Raw genomic sequence first — 16506 nt, forward strand, 5'->3', positions numbered from 1 at the left:
GTGGTGTGCATCTGTTAATCCCAAACTCCTAATTTATCCCTCCCCACCCGCCCTTTGCCCTTTGGTAACCATAAATTTGATTTCAAAGTCTGTGAGTCTATTTTGATTTGTAAATAAGCATCTATCTTTTATGCCTTTTGCATGTTTGCAATTTTGTAGGAAAATGGTATCCTATTTTATTTTGCATTCTTTGATTATTTGTGAGACTGAACAATTTTTAATAATTTAATGATTAGTTGCATCTTCTCTTATGCAAAGTGTTGTCCTTTGTCCTTTGCCCATTTTTATCAATTTATATAAATTGTATAATTATGATAACTTGTGACAAGTACCTTTTTTTCAGTTTGTTGTTTGCCTTTCAATACTGGTTATAATTATATGATGTAAAGAAGTTTAAAATTCATATGCACCAAAATTTAGTATTTTTCCTTTTTGACGTTCTTCTGTTTCTTATATGCTTAGAACCTTCTTATACCAAAATCAGATAAATATTCACCCGAAGTGTCTTCTTTTATTTTTTAATGTTTTATACTCTTTTACAGTTCCTTTAGGATGTCTCTGGGTTTCTTTTTGGTGTCTGATATGGGGTGAGAATCTAGACTAAATAAGAAGAGATGTTTTGCACACGAAATAGTTTTCACTATTGGTTTCATTGTTTCCTTTATCACATATTACATTCCTTATAATTTACCGGTATCTGTTGCTGGGCTACTTTGTCCCAAAGTCTTGTGTTCGTATCACGTGGTTTTAAATGCTGTAGTTTGGTAATATGTTTGTTATAAATATCTGGTAAGACAAATCTGGCTTTATTATACTTATTTTTCAAAATGTCCTTTTTCTTCCAGATGACGATTAGAATCAAATTTATCTCCCCAATCATGTTTGATTTTGATGGGAATCATGTTAATCCTATTTTGATTTTACAACAGTCACTTTTTCCAACCAGGAACACGGACGGAACATACCTTAATAATCTCATTTTGCAGACAAGACGCTGTGGGTCCGAGAAGGGAGGTGAGGGGCACTTGGGTCTCCTGACTCCCTCTCCACCCACCCTGCTGCCCATCCTTCTCCCCGCTGGATGTGACTTCTGCCTCCCATCCCCACAGACCACCAGCCAGCTCCTGCCTGGGGGCTGGGGCCTGGGGCCTGCCCCTGTGTACCTGGTGGGCAGTTCTCCAGCAGGTGGACAGTGAGGGCGGCAGGGCTAAAGGTGGGCCAGTTGTCATTGTCATCCAGGATGGTGACGAGCAGGTCGGCTGTGTCGTTGAGCAGCCCAATGTCCTCAGCCAGTAGCAGTAGCTCCAGGACGGCGGGTGAGAAGGCCTCCCGGTCAATGGTGACACCTGACCTCACTGTCACCACGCCTGGCACCCAGCGCCACCAGCCGGGGAGATACAAAGGAAAAGAGATGCAGTGGGAGACCGGGTGAGAACCAACAGGGAGGGGACAGAGAAAGATAAGGCTTGACGGGGACAGATGTGAAAGAGCAGCAGAGAAGGCAACCCAATGACTTTCTTCCCCAAAGGCTCAACAACCATTGTTTAGGGAGGTCCCGTAGGTGCCTGTGTTCTGTGACTGTCTCTTCCCCAGGTGCCCTCAGCAATTCTCCCGAGTCCCGCCTGGGATGAATGCCCCAGGCTGGAGCAATGGCCAGCTCTGGTGAGAGAGGTGCTAATATATCCCTCCTTGTCACCTGTCACTCAATCGGCCAGGACCAGACTGATGTAACAGTCTCTGGGGAGCTTTGGGTCTGGTTTGAAGACAGACCATTGGCTTCCTCTGGCAGACTAGGAGCCCCATCCTCCGGGCTGGGGAAGGGGAGATGGGGGAGTGGGTTTGGGGGGGCTCTCTGCCGAGCCTGACAGCTTATGCACCAGCAGGTCCCTTCTGTTGACCCCAAGTGTCTTCCTGGTTCCTCCCACCTGGCCCCCGGGTGGCCTAATCCAGCTGTAAGATGGGGACTGTGAGGAAGGGGGTCTCTATGGAGAGCCTGGATCCAGCACTGAGAAAGGAGACCCTAGATCTAGCAGTGGGGTCACCCTAGCAGGAGGACCCGGAGCCAGGGTGGGAGAGCTGGGGTGGTGCAGAGGCCTCACCGGTGCTATTGTCAATATCAAAGAGCCCGCTCTGGGCACCCAGCAGCTGGTAGGTCACCACGGCATAGACATCCAGGTCTGCATCCAGGGCCAGGATGGGCCCATTGAGCACCGTCAGCGGGGTCCCTGGGCCGGGGGAGAGGGGTCACTGCAGGGCCGACCTGGCCCCCCGCCCGCCCCTCCCCCTCCCCAGCCAGTCCCGGTGAGCCATGGCTGACGATGGATGAGAGGGAGGGAGGGAGGTGAAGTGGACGGGGCGGGAGACCCTGGGCCGGGCTGCGGCAGCCTTGGCAGACTGACGCAGATGCCTGGGGAGCGGCCTCAAAGCCCTGCTGGGGAGAAAACACAACAGTGGTGAGCAAGCCCCTCCGGCCCGCCCGGAGCACGCCTGCCTTCCCAGCAGCCTTTGAGGCTGGCCCCTCCGAGGGAGGGTCTGGGGGCTCCCTGACGTCCCCTCCCTATGTGGGGGCCCTGTCTAGGTATGCACCCCCAACCCAGTCTGTCCATGCATGTGTGTCCACAATGCTGTAACAGCTGTCCGACTATACATGGCTAGGAACCCATATGTGTGTGCAGGACTCCGTGTTCACACGGCCACGAGCACTCACACTGTAGCACTTGCAGGCCTGGGAGTCCCCAGGTTGTGCACCTGTCTGCCTCTGCAGGTGGGCATATTTGCACATGGAGTGCACTGTGCAGGCACCCATGTGCCTGTGTGTGTGTCTGTGCACATGTGTAAGCCCACACATATGCCTTACACGGACGTGCATTGGCACACATGTGAGCATATACACAGGCCGTTTTAAGATTCAAATTCCTTCAGGGGAGACACCCAGCCAGAGACAAGGAGTATCTCAGCTCATCCTTTTCTGACTTAGAATCCAAGCTACGGGGGAGGCTGGAGGAGGAGTGAGGGGACTCCCCTGGGGAGACGGTGAAGAGGAGATTCTGTCCCTTTGAAGGGAGGTGAGGCTGGTCAGTGCATGCGTGTGGGGAAAGGGCCACACTGACCTGTGAGGGGTCCCGGCCCCCCACCTGTGATTACAGACACTCCCTGAGCTTTCAGAAGCCTCTAGGGTGCCCTATGCTCCTGGAGTGGAGGGAGCAGGGAGGAGTAGGCTTATTCCCCTCCTGGGTAGTCCTTACACCTTAATGCCCCTCGAGGAGGGGCAGTGGGGCTGTTCTCAGACAGCCTTGGAGACCAATGACCACATCCAACCAGACCCGTGGCCTCTCTGGCGGCCCCTAAGAGGCATGGCAGCCCTGGCCCACCAGCCCTTCGGAGCTGTGCCCCTTTCTCCCCTCCACACCCTTTTGCACTTGCCAGGTCTGTGTTCAGCCAGGCCTCAGCTGGGGCCCCACCAGGCACAAGGGAGGTCCTCAGGCATCTGGGGCCCAGGGGGTGCCTGACAGCAGCAGGAGTCCCCAGGTGGGCCCAGCACCTACCAGCAGGAGAATTCTCCATCACCTCCGCCTGGTAGGTGCTCTCAGTAAAGAGGGGGCGGTTGTCGTTCTCATCCGCAAGGAAGACCAGCAGCAAGTCAAAATCCTGTGGGAGGCACGACAGCGGTGGGGACAGGTTGTGGGCCATGTTCTAGCAAAGCGCTCCAGCGGGAGGAGGACTTGGAAGGAGGGCGGGGGTCAAGGCAGAGAGGTAGATGATAGAAAAGCCTCGGCCAGGGGCCCAGGGCCTGTGGTTCACGCCTCTGCTGCGCTAGCGGCTCACAGGGTGGTCTTGGGCAAATCGTTCCCTCTCTCTGGGCCCCAGTTTTCCCATCTGACAAATGGGGATCTTAAGTCCCTTGCAGAGACATTGTGAAGTTCACAGGAGAAGGGAGGTGAATGGTACTCAATCGTGCTCCATCTCATGGTGAGGAAGGACTGTAGCCAGGAAGATGAGTCTTAGTTTCCAGACCCTCCTGGCTGGCCTGGTGCCCTGGTCAGAGTTCATCCAAACGTCCACCCAGTGCTGCACTTCATACCTTTCAAAAACCACAGTTATCCTATCTCTTAGAACCTCCCAGTGCCCCAGATGCTTCTCCATTGCAGAGGTGGGGGACCCAAGACCCAGAGAGGGGGGTGACTCTTCACAGCCACGTGGTAAGTTAGCAGCAGAGTGGTGACCAGCCTCCAAGCTTCTGGATTCCCACCACCCAGTGCTGCTGCTTTCCAGGATGACCCAGGCCCTCCCAAAGGACAGGCAGAGGAGGGGGAGTGACAGAGGGAGAGAAAAGAAGGAGGGAGGACGTGAGAGAAGGAAGGAAGGCGAGGAGCACAGGATGAGAGACGCCAGCGGCCTGCACCTCCAGCCCGAAGTCTCCTCGGCCTGTACAGATGCAGAAACTGAGGCCCAGAAAGGGCTGAGCCATACAACTAGTCAGAAGCAGAGCTGAGATGAGCCAGACCTAGGCTCATCTCATGGGCTGGGAAGAGGGCTGATTCCTACCCCCAAATGGACTGTTTGCTTTGCAATACCCACTTCCTCTTAGTAAAGAGAGCCAAACTTTTGGCTTTGGAGGGAAAAGCCACCTGGAAAACGCAGCCCTTTCAGAACCCCAGAGTACGTGCTTGTGTACATGTGTCCCCCCACTGCCACCCCTGACACCGCTGTCGTGTGTGCCCAAGTATCGGTGGTTTGGGGAGAAAAGATGATAGCTGGTATTTACTGAGTGTTTGCCATATGCCAGGCACTGTGCCGAGGACTTGACAGACATTGGCTCCTTCAAGTCCTCTCCACGATTCTGGGGTAGGTGTGTCTCCATTTGGCAGAAGAGAAAGTGGAGGCTGAGAGACAATGACTTGCCAAAGCCATACACCCACTGACAGGCAGAAATGGGATTTGAACCCACCACTTGCTTACTCCAAAACCTGGGCAGCTAAACCCCGGGCCATGCCGCCTGGGTACATCCAGCACCGGCCCTGCTCCCCAGTATGCCCTCCAGCCTTACCCTCCTGGCTATGCGTGGATTCTCTGGGTTGTCCTTCACGGAAATGGTCAGCTTGTATTCCGGGATCCGCTCGCGGTCCAGGGGCCGGTTCACAGTGACGATCCCTGTCTGGGATGTAGAGGCTGGTGAGCTGAGCAATGACCTGTCCCCTACTTTGGGCTCTGGCCCACGGAGGCCCAACTGCTCTGCCTGTAGGAATGGCCGTGAATGATCTCCCTAAATCACCAAAGATATGGTCTAGAAGGACCAAAATGGATCAGCAGGGCCTTGCCAGAGCAAGAGTGACCCACCAATGCCAGGTCTTGCTGCCTGAAAGGGACGGTCCCTCTGAGGGCCCCATGGTGACAGCAACCGGTAACGCTCCAAGAGGTCAGGTGAGGACTTCTTGGTGCATCTTGGTACAAACCAAGTGGTACTGAAGCTCTGGTCCCATCCCTGCACATGACAAGCCTTGGGGTGACAGGGACCCCAGAAGTGGCTCACCTAGGAATCCAAGATTCCATGCTTCCCACAGAGACCCCACATCCCAGTGGAGGGTAGAGGCTTGAGGAGGAAGTGGAACCAACAGAAGCACAGACAGCAGAGTAGAAAAGCCCCTAGGGCAGGGTCCTGTTTTTTTAGGAAAAAGCCTGGGGGCTTCTCTGGGGTCAGACCCAGCCCTACCGTGGCGTTGATGGAGAAGGCCCGCTCTCGGTTGCCTGCAGTGATGTTGAAGGTGAGGAGGGCGTTGCACCCGCTGTCAGCGTCGCTGGCCAGGATATGGGCGACGAAGCTGGAGACGGGGATGTTCTCGCTGATGGTGACGTTCATGGGTAGGTTCAGCAGCACGGGGTCGTTGTCATTGATGTCCAGCACCCGGATCCCCACCAGCATCTGGGGCGCGTCAGGGAAGAGGGGGAAGTGAAGGAGAAGGACCAGGAGAAAAGGGGGTGCGGGGGAGAGGGAGGAGAGAGTGGAGGCAGAGAACGGGATGGTGGACATGGCGGCCGAGGAAGAGGCAAGGAGGCAGGTGGAGCGGGACAGCAAAGCGGTGGTAACGGAGGAAGGAAAGGTGCAGCTCGTCGTGGGGAAAAAAGAGGAAGCCCAAGAAAGTGACAACAAAAAAGGCAAGAGGATGTAAACGAGGATAAGAGGGAAGGAGGAAAAATAGAGGCAGAGGCGGGATGGAAATGGCAGAGTGACAGGTGCAGAGGCCTGGCTGACAGCACAGCCTCCCCAGGGAGCTCTGTGTGGCTGTGGCTGCCAGGTGCCAGGTCCAGCCTCCACGGGTGAGCCTCACGAGGCACTTGCAGGTCTGGTAGGGGCCCTGAGGGCCTGGACTGGCTCCAGAGCAGCCTGAGGCTGTATGGGCACGAAGGTGGCAGCGTTTATAGGAGTCTCTATGGAGAGTTCAGGGAGCAGGGAGGTGAAGCCAGTGGAATGGGGCCCCCAGACTCACCGTGGAGCTGAGCGGGGGCACCCCCCTGTCTCGAGCACAGATGGTCAGGTTGTAGAAGGCAGTGGTCTCCCGGTCCAGCTCCACATCCTTCCGGACCCGCAGCACCCCTTCCACGGGAGAGATCACAAACTCCCCTGGGTGTCACCCAGGAGAAGCCAGGGTTAGCTGAGAATAGCCAAGAGTGGTGGAGAGCCCAGGCCTTTCCCTGTTTCCTCTAGTGAGCCTTACTCACCAGGGTCAGGGGCAGCTGGGGCGTGGGCCCTCCAGCATCCCCCGCTTCAGACCCTCGTGGGACCTGCCAAGGGCTGGGAAGTGCAGGAGGCAGGAGAACAGATAACTCCTAGGGGTACAAGTGGGCAGGGGCCCACTCATGTCCTGATAGGCCTGAGATGCCAGGCCAGGGACCCACCTTGGGTAAGACGGTTATGTTGAAAAAGTGAAGGCTCCCTTTCTACACAAGCACTCTCTTTGTCACCACTATTGATCTGAAATCAATTAATGAAGGTGTTGGAAGCTTTGTCAGGTGCGATCCTTTCCAGATACCACATCTTGTAAAACAGAATATTGGGGAAGGGCAAAGCTAACCCCAAAGGGACTCCTTGCTAGTGGTGAGGCACCGGGGCAGGATGGAGCGGGAGGGATTGAGGACAGGGAAGCCCCCAACTGCCTTCCATTCAGCCCTGGTATGCAGCCACGTGGAGCACAGCCAGGGTTCTCCCAGGCCTATGGCCATCCCTTGGCCCCTAGTTGGCCCTGATTTCCTTTCTTTGAGGCTGCTGAGGACCTCAGCTGGCCCTTTGGCTTCAACCCTTGTCTTGACCTAGCTGAGGGGCCAGATGTCTGAGGATGTCTAGAGCAAGGACCTCAGATTCTCAGGCTCTGAACTGGAAGAGACCTCAGAGACTATCCCGTGTCCTTTGGAAAATGAAACGGGAGAGAAGGGTGATGACTTGTTAGAGCCCCCATAGCAAATAAACAGTAGAACCCAGACTCAAACCTAGGGCTCTGCATCTCAGCTCACTACATCCATGGGACTTACCACTCAGAGCTGACCAGGGTGGGAGGGGTAAGAACAGGTAGGGGTGGAGGAGAAGAGCCACGGGGCAGGATGACAGGGGAGCGAGTGGGGTCCCAGCTGGACAGGAGTGCTCAGGGGGCTGAGGAAAGTGAGGCAAGATGAACGAGGGAGGAGGGGAGAGTGTGAGGAAGAGGGGATCATCTCTCTGCACTCCCCCAGGAACTGGGAACGGTGAGAAAGTTACTTCCTTCACTTTCCCTTTTGGCATCTGGGGGAAAAGGCTTAGAGTGGGGCAATGACTCGCTCAGAGACACACAGCACGCAAGGGTGCAGCAAGAACAGAGGCCCAAGCTCCCCAGCAATTTTCTCTGCCTGCTTCTACCTACCTCACAACTCCCTGCCCCCAGCTCCTACAGCTCTGATTTACCAAAACAGCCCCTCCGCGGCCCACCTGCAACTGGGATTTCCCACCAGCCCTTCCGCTCCCAGCAGTCCTATGGGCTACACCCTGCTTAGAGGGGCGGAAGCCACTTGAAGCAGGATTTCCTGAGGCTGATAATCCAAGGTCTCCAAAGAACGGGGGATTCCCTTTCTAGGGGTTTCCCAGCCCTGTCTCAGCCCCGGCCATGTGCAAGCAGATGGCCAGCTGCCTTCTCTCCGAAGCGAACCACCCCGTTGATGGAAGGGAAGAGGTTCCGAAGGCAGCCTGCCTGAGCAGGCCTGAGGTGCTGGGGGCTGGGCCCAGGCTAGACCCCCACAAGGTCAGCTCAGTGGGGGAGGTAGGCAGGTCAAAGGCCCCAAAACAGCAAAATGCCCTCCTCAGCAGCTTGCCCCGGGGCCTGAACCCCCCAGCACTCCACTCCTTCTGGAGATAGAGGGTTAAAAAGCAGAGGCTTCCCATCAGTCATATCCCGGTCTGCAATGCTGACTTCGCTCCTATGTGCCCTTGGGCATGTGATTAAATCTCGCCTTGGGCTTCCCCGGTGGTGCAGTGGTTGAGAGTCCACCTGCCGATGCAGGGGACATGGGTTCGTGCCCCGGTCCGGGAGAATCCCACATGCCGCGGAGCGGCTGGGCCCATGAGCCATGGCCGCTGAGCCTGCGCGTCCGGAGCCTGTGCTCCGCAACGGGAGAGACCACAACAGTGAGAGGCCCGCGTACCCCCCCCCAAAAAAAATCTCGCCTTGATGCTCTCATCTGAAAAATGGGCTAATAAAGAGGTACCACAGCAGGGTTGTGCTGGTACTGGACAAGGCTCAGTTCACCTTGTGTATGCTGGACCCATGGCAGCTCTTTGTATCATTAGGGACATCCTAAAAGGGAGCCCAGGCAGCCCTGTGAAGGAGCTGGGGGCTTACACGGAAGATGAGGATGTAAGAAAGGGGTCCAATGAGTGGACCTGACCAGAAAGGGACGCTGGAGGTTCTGAGAACGCCGGGATAGAGGGGAAGAGGCGCAAGTGACATGGCCTGTTTCCCAACCTTTCTTTTTTTTTTTTTTTGGCCGCGTTGGGTCTTCACTGCTGTGTGTGGGCTTTCTCTAGTTGTGTTGAGAGGGGGCTACTCTTCGTTGTGGTGCACGGGCTTCTCATTGCAGTGGCCTCTCTTGTTGTGCAGCACGGGCTCTAGGCACGCGGGCTTCAGTAGTTGTGGCACGTGAGCTCTAGAGCACAGGCTCAGTAGTTGTGGCGCACAGGCTTAGTTGCTCTGTGGCATGTGGGATCATCCTGGACCGGGGCTCGAACCCATGTCCCCTGCATTGGCAGGCGGATTCCTAACCACTGCGCCACCGGGGAAGTCCTCCCAACTGTTCTTTGACCACGTGCCTCCTCGCAGCTTAGTGGGGCTTATAAGAGCCCAGGCAGCCCTGATGTCTTCCCACCAGCAGGAGCCCCTTCCAGGTTCAGGCTGCAGTAGTGGGAAGGTGACCTTGAAGCCGGGTGGCTTGGAGTACATCCTTTCACCCGTGGTGTTGCTAAACTGGCTTTCCAGGAAAACAGCCCTGATTTATAGTGTTTGTCAGTTTTTCAAATTACCAACCGGGTTCCCGTGTCAGGGAACCCGGAGGTGAGGAGAGAGGTGGGGAGTGGATGTTGTGACCTGTGCGAGCCGCTCCAGCACAGCACTAGGTCATCCACCTCACCCCGCCCAGCTTCCGCTTATCTCCTCTGGAGTGGGGCCAGTGCTCGGTGATTCCCAAGTTATCTTTGGGCTGTGAGTGTCTACTCTTCCTTTCCAGGGGGAGGGAGCCCCAGGCCAGGTCAGCCTGGGGAAACTCCTGGCCCCTCTCACTGCCCCAGGGGCCTGACTCTCTGCCCGCCCCTAGGAGGCCTCAAGTTCCTAGGCTGGCCCCGATCCTGTGTGCACTTAACCTGGCAGGTTCTGCTCAGGACAGCAAAGGCCCGTGGCAGGGAGCAGTCTGCAGTCTGCTGGGCATGAGTGTGAGCCCTGCACCCTGGAGGCAGGTGCAGAGAGGGTCCCTTCCTGGGAGGGGCTCAGCTGCCCACCCAGCCCCCACCTGTCAAGCAGACTTTGGCATCCTCCCGAACAGGAGCAGGACTCCCATGAAATGATACAACCGCTGTGTGTGTGTGTGACAAGAGCACAGGAGAAAGGCCCATGCTCTCCTGGTTGCAGAGCAGGAAGGCACAGTGCTTGGCCAGGGAAAGGACTTTTGAGACATGAGAGGGTGACATGTCAGAACACAGTGACCCACCGCAAGCTCTGGACAGCAGGGCCTCCAAGTCTGGCCCTACAGAAGTGGGTTTGTGTTTTTAGCCTCTTAATTGAAAATTCATCCCAGGTTCTATAACCTCTCCTCTGCCTGCTGTGTCAGTGCGCTCCTCTCATCGCACGCCTTTAAATATCTCTGGGGTGACTACTCCCAAATACCTCTCTCCACTGCAGACCTCTCTCCACTGCAGACCTCTCTCCTGAACTCCTGGCTTGTATATCCAAGGCCTATCTGACATCTCAAACCTAACCTCACCCTCCTCCCCACCGCCTCACCTTCCCTGCTCCTGCTGCAGTCTTCCCATCTGCTAACAGCACAGTTGCTCAGGCCAAAACCTTGGTGTCATCCTTGACTTTAGGTTACATCTCACATCCAATCAGTCAGCACATCCTGTTGGCCGTCTATGAGATATACCAGAACTCTCACGATCTCCAGTGCCACTTCCCTGGTCCCAGCTACACCATCTCTAGCCCCAGTGACTGCAACAGGCTCCTACCAGGCATTCCCTAACCTCTATGGTCTGGTCTGAGCTCAGGAAATGGAGTGCTCCTGTTGAAATTTAAGTCAAATCACATCCCTCCTGTGTTCAAAGCCCTCCTACGGTTCCCATGTTACTCGGAGAAAAAGCCAAGTCCTCATAATGGCTTACAAGGCCCAACATCTGTCTCTATTACTTCTCTGATCTCATCTCCTCTTACTCTTCCCCTTGCCTGGCTTCATGCCAGCCACTGGGCCGCTTTGCTCCTCTGTGAACAAGCCAGGCACACTCCAACCTCAGGGCCTTTGCACTTGCTGCTCCCTCTGTCTGTCATGCTCTTCCCTGGATGTCCACATGACCCATTCCTCACCTCCTTCAGGTCTTTGCTCAAATGTCACCTCCTTGCATAGGTCTTCCTTGAGCACTCTTTCTAAAACTGCAGCCTTCACCCTGGCATTCCCCATCTCCTGGCTTTATATTTCTCCGTAGCACTTAGCACCTCCCAATAGACTAAGTCGTCTGCTTAACCAGTTATGTTCAACTGGCCAACTGGCCAACTGTATCTTCCAACTGGAACATATGTTCTATAAGGGAAGGGATTTGTATCTGTTTCTTAACATTCTGTATCCTCAGCATCTGGAATGTGGTCAGCAAATATGCTCAATACATACTTATTGAGGGCTCAATTAAAAATCAGGATGTTTCACAAAGATCTGGATTTCCAGCATTTCTTTTAAAAATGGGAAGGGCTCCCCCGCCCCAACCCTGGGGCCTGCATTTCAACCTGACCACAATCGGCAAGAGCGGAGCTGTGGCTGCTGCAGCCCCCACTACTCCCTATCCTCTTGCCCAGACCTTTTCTCCCATGTGTGCTCCCTGCATGGTCCCAGTAGGCCTTGAGTTTGGGACTACTCTACAAAAGTGAGTAAAAACTATCCTGAGAAATTGCTCTGGCCAGGCAAGCCCTGCTCTTCAACTGAGGAGAACAGTCAGGGTAGTTGTGAAGGCTATTAAGGGATGATGAGATGTGCAGAGAAATCTGGGTGCTCCCTGCATGTGTGCATCTGGGGGGTCCTGAAGGTCTGGGGCAAGGATGCTCATCTTTCCTCTTGCCTGGAGCCTTTTCTCTGGGTATGACACAGGGGTGTTTTCTACCAGATTCTCAAAGGAGTCTGCGACCTTCCAAGGCTACCAGCCTCTGCTCCCAGATTTCAGAGTGTCCTCACCATATTCCTGGGAGAAGATTATTTCCATCATCTTATGGATGGGGAAACTGAGGCCCCATCGCACAATGGTGGGGCTAATTGCCTTGAGACCTCCTTTTTCATCCTGCTGCTGAATGGGGTCGGGGAGAAGCCCACTGGGTCATGCCACCCCCATCACCCAGCTCAGGCCCCACTCACCCAGAGGGTCTCCATCCACGATGCTGTACTCCACCTGCCCATTGGGGCCCGAGTCCCGGTCATGGGCCAGGAAGGTCCACACTCTGGGTCCTGGTTGGCCCTCGGTGACATCAAATGGTCCCTCGTAGTCTCTGGGGAAGGTGGGCACATTGTCGTTGATGTCATTCACGTTCACAAGCACCTGAGATGATGGGCGAGCTTAGTCAGCACTGCACCCCAGCCAGCCCTGCTCATCTGTAAACTGGATCTGATAATCCTGCCTCATGGGATGATGGAAGAATCATACTGGTTAATGGATGTGGGAGGACTTTTTAAGCTATTCATGTGGATAAGTTATTGTTATTGTCAAAGTCTCTCTATGGTAGCTAGTGGGAAGCAGCCGCATAGCACAGGGAGATCAACTCGGTGCTTTGTGACCACCTAGAGGGGTGGGATAGGGAGGGTGGGAGGGAGGGAGACGCAAGAGAGAAGAGATATGGGAACATATGTATATGCATAACTGATTCACTTTGTTATAAAGCAGAAACTAACACAGCATTGTAAAGCAATTATACTCCAATAAAGATGTAAAAAAAAAAAAGAAAAGTCTCTCTATGGGCATAATAATATTATTAAGAATAATGCTATGAACTTTTATTTATTGCTGTGCTATGGTCATCTTTTTTCTGGTTTCATTTGCTCCTCCCACACCCTGAAACAGTTTTTTATTATCCCCCCTTTACAGAGGAGGAAAGTGAAGCTCAGGGAGGTTAAGTGACTTGCCCAGAGTCACATAGCTAGGAAGTAGAAGATCAGGGACATGAACCCCCGTTGGTGTGACTGGAGTTTGTGCCCTTGCCATGAAGTGGGGAAGGCAGGCGTCATCATCTATCTGATAGCTGCAGCCACACAGAGAGATTCAGTAACCTCCTCAAAGTCACACTGCAAGCTTGGGTGAGCTGCTGAGATCAGGACAGGGCTCGTGGATTTAGGCGTTTCTCCTAGAAACCCCGCTTCCCCACAGGACCTTTCTGTGACCTGTCCTACCCCACCCCCAAGTTGGGGCTCTCTCCCATCTACCCACCCACCCACCGTAGTGGTAGAGGTGAGGCGATGGGACAAGATGGGACACTGGTCCGTGGCGGTGACGATCAGGGTGTAGCGGCCACGGCTGATCTCGTAGTCCAGCTCCTTGGCAGCACGGATGACACCCTGCAGGATAAGTAGAGGGGACGAGGGTGGATCAATAGGTGGTGGGTCTGGGGCACCCTCTGACCTCCCCAGGAGGGAGGCAGGCCCTAACACCCTGGCCATGACAGGGAGCCCCTGTTGTCCTCTAAACCAGGCCCCACCCAACCTTTTCATCCTCCTACACTGGCTGCCCCCCCAGTTTCTTCCCGGACTCCAGCTTTGCTCCGCTCCCACCCCCATGGTGTCACTGAGCTCCCCTCCCATCCCTTTGGCCAGCTGACCCTCTTCCTGGACCCCGCCACCAGCCACTGACCGTGTGCCTGTTGATGTGAAAAGTGTCGATGATGTTGCCTGCAATGATGGCATAGGTAACCGTGCCGTTGGGCCCCTCATCCGGGTCTAGTGCCTGGATGGTGACGAGGCTGGCATTGACTGTGTCCGGGCCCTCATCCAGTAAGATCTCATAGTGGGGCTGCTGGAACATGGGTGCGTTATCGTTCTCGTCCACGATGGTCACGTACACGTGGGTGGTGGCCTATGGAGAAGAGCGTGATCAGGTTACTTGGTCACCTGGCTAGAGGGTTTGAGGTGGAGCCAGCTGGATGTATTCCTAGGCTTCACTTACTCAGTGTGATCCAACATGGTGAGGGAAAGGGAGAAGGATGAGAGCGAGGGAAGTCACAGGCTGATAGAGGAAATCACAGAGGCTCTGTCAAAAGCCAAGCTAGGTTACTGCTTAGGTCCAAGATGGCACTTGCACCACCACTCTTATTGTCCATGACATCACTAATCAATCACAGCACTGCTGAGGCCAGATGCAACCTCAGGATCCTTGCTAGCACACCGATCTAATGATTATAATTGGCATATGAGATGAACTCCAGTAACTGCCTCCAGCCCATAGCTTTTTTTTTGAATTAATTAATTATTATTATTATTATTATTATTATTTTGCAGTATGCAGGCCTCTCACTGTTGTGGCCTCTCCCGTTGTGGAGCACAGGCTCCAGACGCGCAGGCCCAGCGGCCATAGCTCACGGGCCCAGCCGCTCCGCGGCATGCGGGATCCTCCCAGACTGGGGCACGAACCCGTGTCCCCTGCATCGGCAGGCGGACTCTCAACCACTGCGCCACCAGGGAAGACTTTTATTTTTTATACAGCAGGTTCTTATTAGTTATCCATTTTATACATATTAGTATATATATGTCAATCCCAATCTCCCAATTCATCACACCACCCTCCTTCTGCGACTTTCCCCCCTTGGTGTCCATACATTTGTTCTCTACATCTGTGTCTCTATTTCTGTCCTGCAAACCGGTTCACCTGTACCATTTTTCTAGGTTCCATATATATGCGTTAATATATGATATTTGTTTTTCTCTTTCTGACTTACTTCACTCTGTATGACAGTTTCTAGATCCATCCACGTCTCTACAAATGGCCCAATTTCATTCTCCAGTCTATGGCTTTGACTGGGCCAGGGCCTTACTGACCCTGGGCCTCCTTCCAGATCACAAAAAGCAAGAATGTGATGTACTCAGCCCACCCATTTAAGCTTCACCCATTGTTCATGTAAATGGAAGCAATGCCTATTTTCAGCATTTTTGAGAGGAAGGACATTGGGTTTGGGGCTACTACACGTGCAGAATTTGTTGAGCTGTGAAAAATAAAGCTCATAGAGCATGACTCCACTGCAAGGACAATCTCACTCCATATTCTCCTGTGATTGGCCATTTTTGGCTGATGCTTCATCCAATCAGACCACAGGTAATATTTAGCCAATCGAAACTCAGCAAGCAGCACTCAAGAACCATTGAGAAATGGTTGATGTGGCACTTCACAAGCAGAGGAGATAAATGGAAGAAAGAAATTAGCCATGTGCTGGTATTCTGTGTCCCTCGGCTGCCCTCCTCTCTTCTCTGCTTCTCCACCTGGGAGGATATCCTCTGTGGACTGCCTCACCTGGGCTCCCTTGCCATCTGGCTTCCAGATGGTTTGGCCAATGGGAGGTCCCGGCAGAAGACAGGAGGAGAGGTGGTGGGGGCATTTCTCCCTCACTCCCTCCTTTCCTCACTGCAGTTCTGCCGGAGGCTGTGTTTCTCCTGCTGGGTGGCCCCTCTTTCACGCCTCTGGCCCTCACTGGGCTCCAGTCACCTCACGCCCTCTTCTTGTCCTTCTGCACCCGTGGGTGATAATGGCTTCCTGCAGTTTTTAGTCTATGGGTGCTTCACCAGCCCTCTGTAAACAGTCCCTCTATTAAACTTTCTTCAGCTGAGCCCTTTCTGAGTGTGCCTTGTTTCCTGCCAGGACCCTGACTGATACAAACTGTAATTAGTGACTAATATAAAATAATAAGGTTATCACAACTTCACAAACATCTGGGTAGAGAGAATCTGACCAGGCCATTGCCAAGGGCAGGGAACAAAAAGCAGGTGGTGCAAAAAGCTGGATGTAGACAACCTGTGTGCACCTTTACTGGGGTCTGGCTGGCTCTGGAACCACCTGTGGGAGGATGGACAGATGGACAGAAGACTGTCACTGCCCCTGCGGAGGGCATGAGTCCCCTGAGCTGCAGCTCTAGATCTTGGCAGGGGGAGGGGTGGGGGGCGGGGCATGTTAGGTGGTTGCTGGAACTGTTTCCAAAGCAGGTAGGCTTGACAGCCTTGAGATGGGGCTCTGTAACCTTGGACATGTCACAGAGGTCCTTTCTGGACCTTTTCTGTCTGTTAGTAAGGGACTTGACTTGTTCTTTAACAACCCTTCTGGCTCAGACATTCCGAGGATCTGGTCTGCCATCATCAGTCTGAATCCCTCCTCCATCAGGGAGGTATTCCTTTGGGTCTTAGAGTCTCAATGAATCTTCATAAAAATAACTATCACACAGAGAGGGAAAATGCATTAGTTTTACATTGCTCAAACTTTCCCACCGGAGTGGAGAGGGAGCCTGCACTGAGTTGGGGAATAGCCTGAAGCATTTGTCTCAAGAATGAAATACCTTTGAAATCTCTCCTGTTATCTTTGAAAGCTCATATAAATTTTGCAATCTTTTCCATAATGTGTTTGCATTAGTTTCCATTAAAAATGGTGGTAGAGGCCCCAAATACTTGAGTAAAGATGACTGTCAAGGAAGGCCACCGCGTTCATCTTGTGGCTCTGCACACAAGATACAGCTCTGAGCACTTGCCACTGGCGAGGAGCCCAGCATTGCATCCTCCTGA

General features: G+C 53.7%; 1 protein-coding gene across 3 annotated transcripts in view; it reads right to left on the bottom strand.

The window, feature by feature from the left end:
• The window catches only part of LOC308614999 (cadherin-23), a 72811-nt gene that overhangs the window by 20958 nt on the left and 35347 nt on the right, over positions 1-16506 (bottom strand). For all 3 annotated transcript variants that reach the window (XM_081229886.1, XM_081229885.1, XM_081229887.1), the window contains 9 exons: positions 13601-13822; positions 13189-13308; positions 12118-12298; positions 6486-6619; positions 5711-5920; positions 5048-5155; positions 3546-3648; positions 2100-2225; positions 1164-1367 (listed from right to left, as the gene is read on the bottom strand). In XM_081229886.1, the coding sequence (XP_081086012.1) occupies positions 1164-1367; positions 2100-2225; positions 3546-3648; positions 5048-5155; positions 5711-5920; positions 6486-6619; positions 12118-12298; positions 13189-13308; positions 13601-13822 (1408 nt within the window). The remainder of the gene's footprint in view (positions 1-1163; positions 1368-2099; positions 2226-3545; positions 3649-5047; positions 5156-5710; positions 5921-6485; positions 6620-12117; positions 12299-13188; positions 13309-13600; positions 13823-16506) is intronic.

Source organism: Mesoplodon bidens (genome assembly GCF_964165515.1).
Source record: "Mesoplodon bidens genome assembly, chromosome: 1".
Lineage (NCBI taxonomy): Eukaryota > Metazoa > Chordata > Mammalia > Artiodactyla > Ziphiidae > Mesoplodon > Mesoplodon bidens.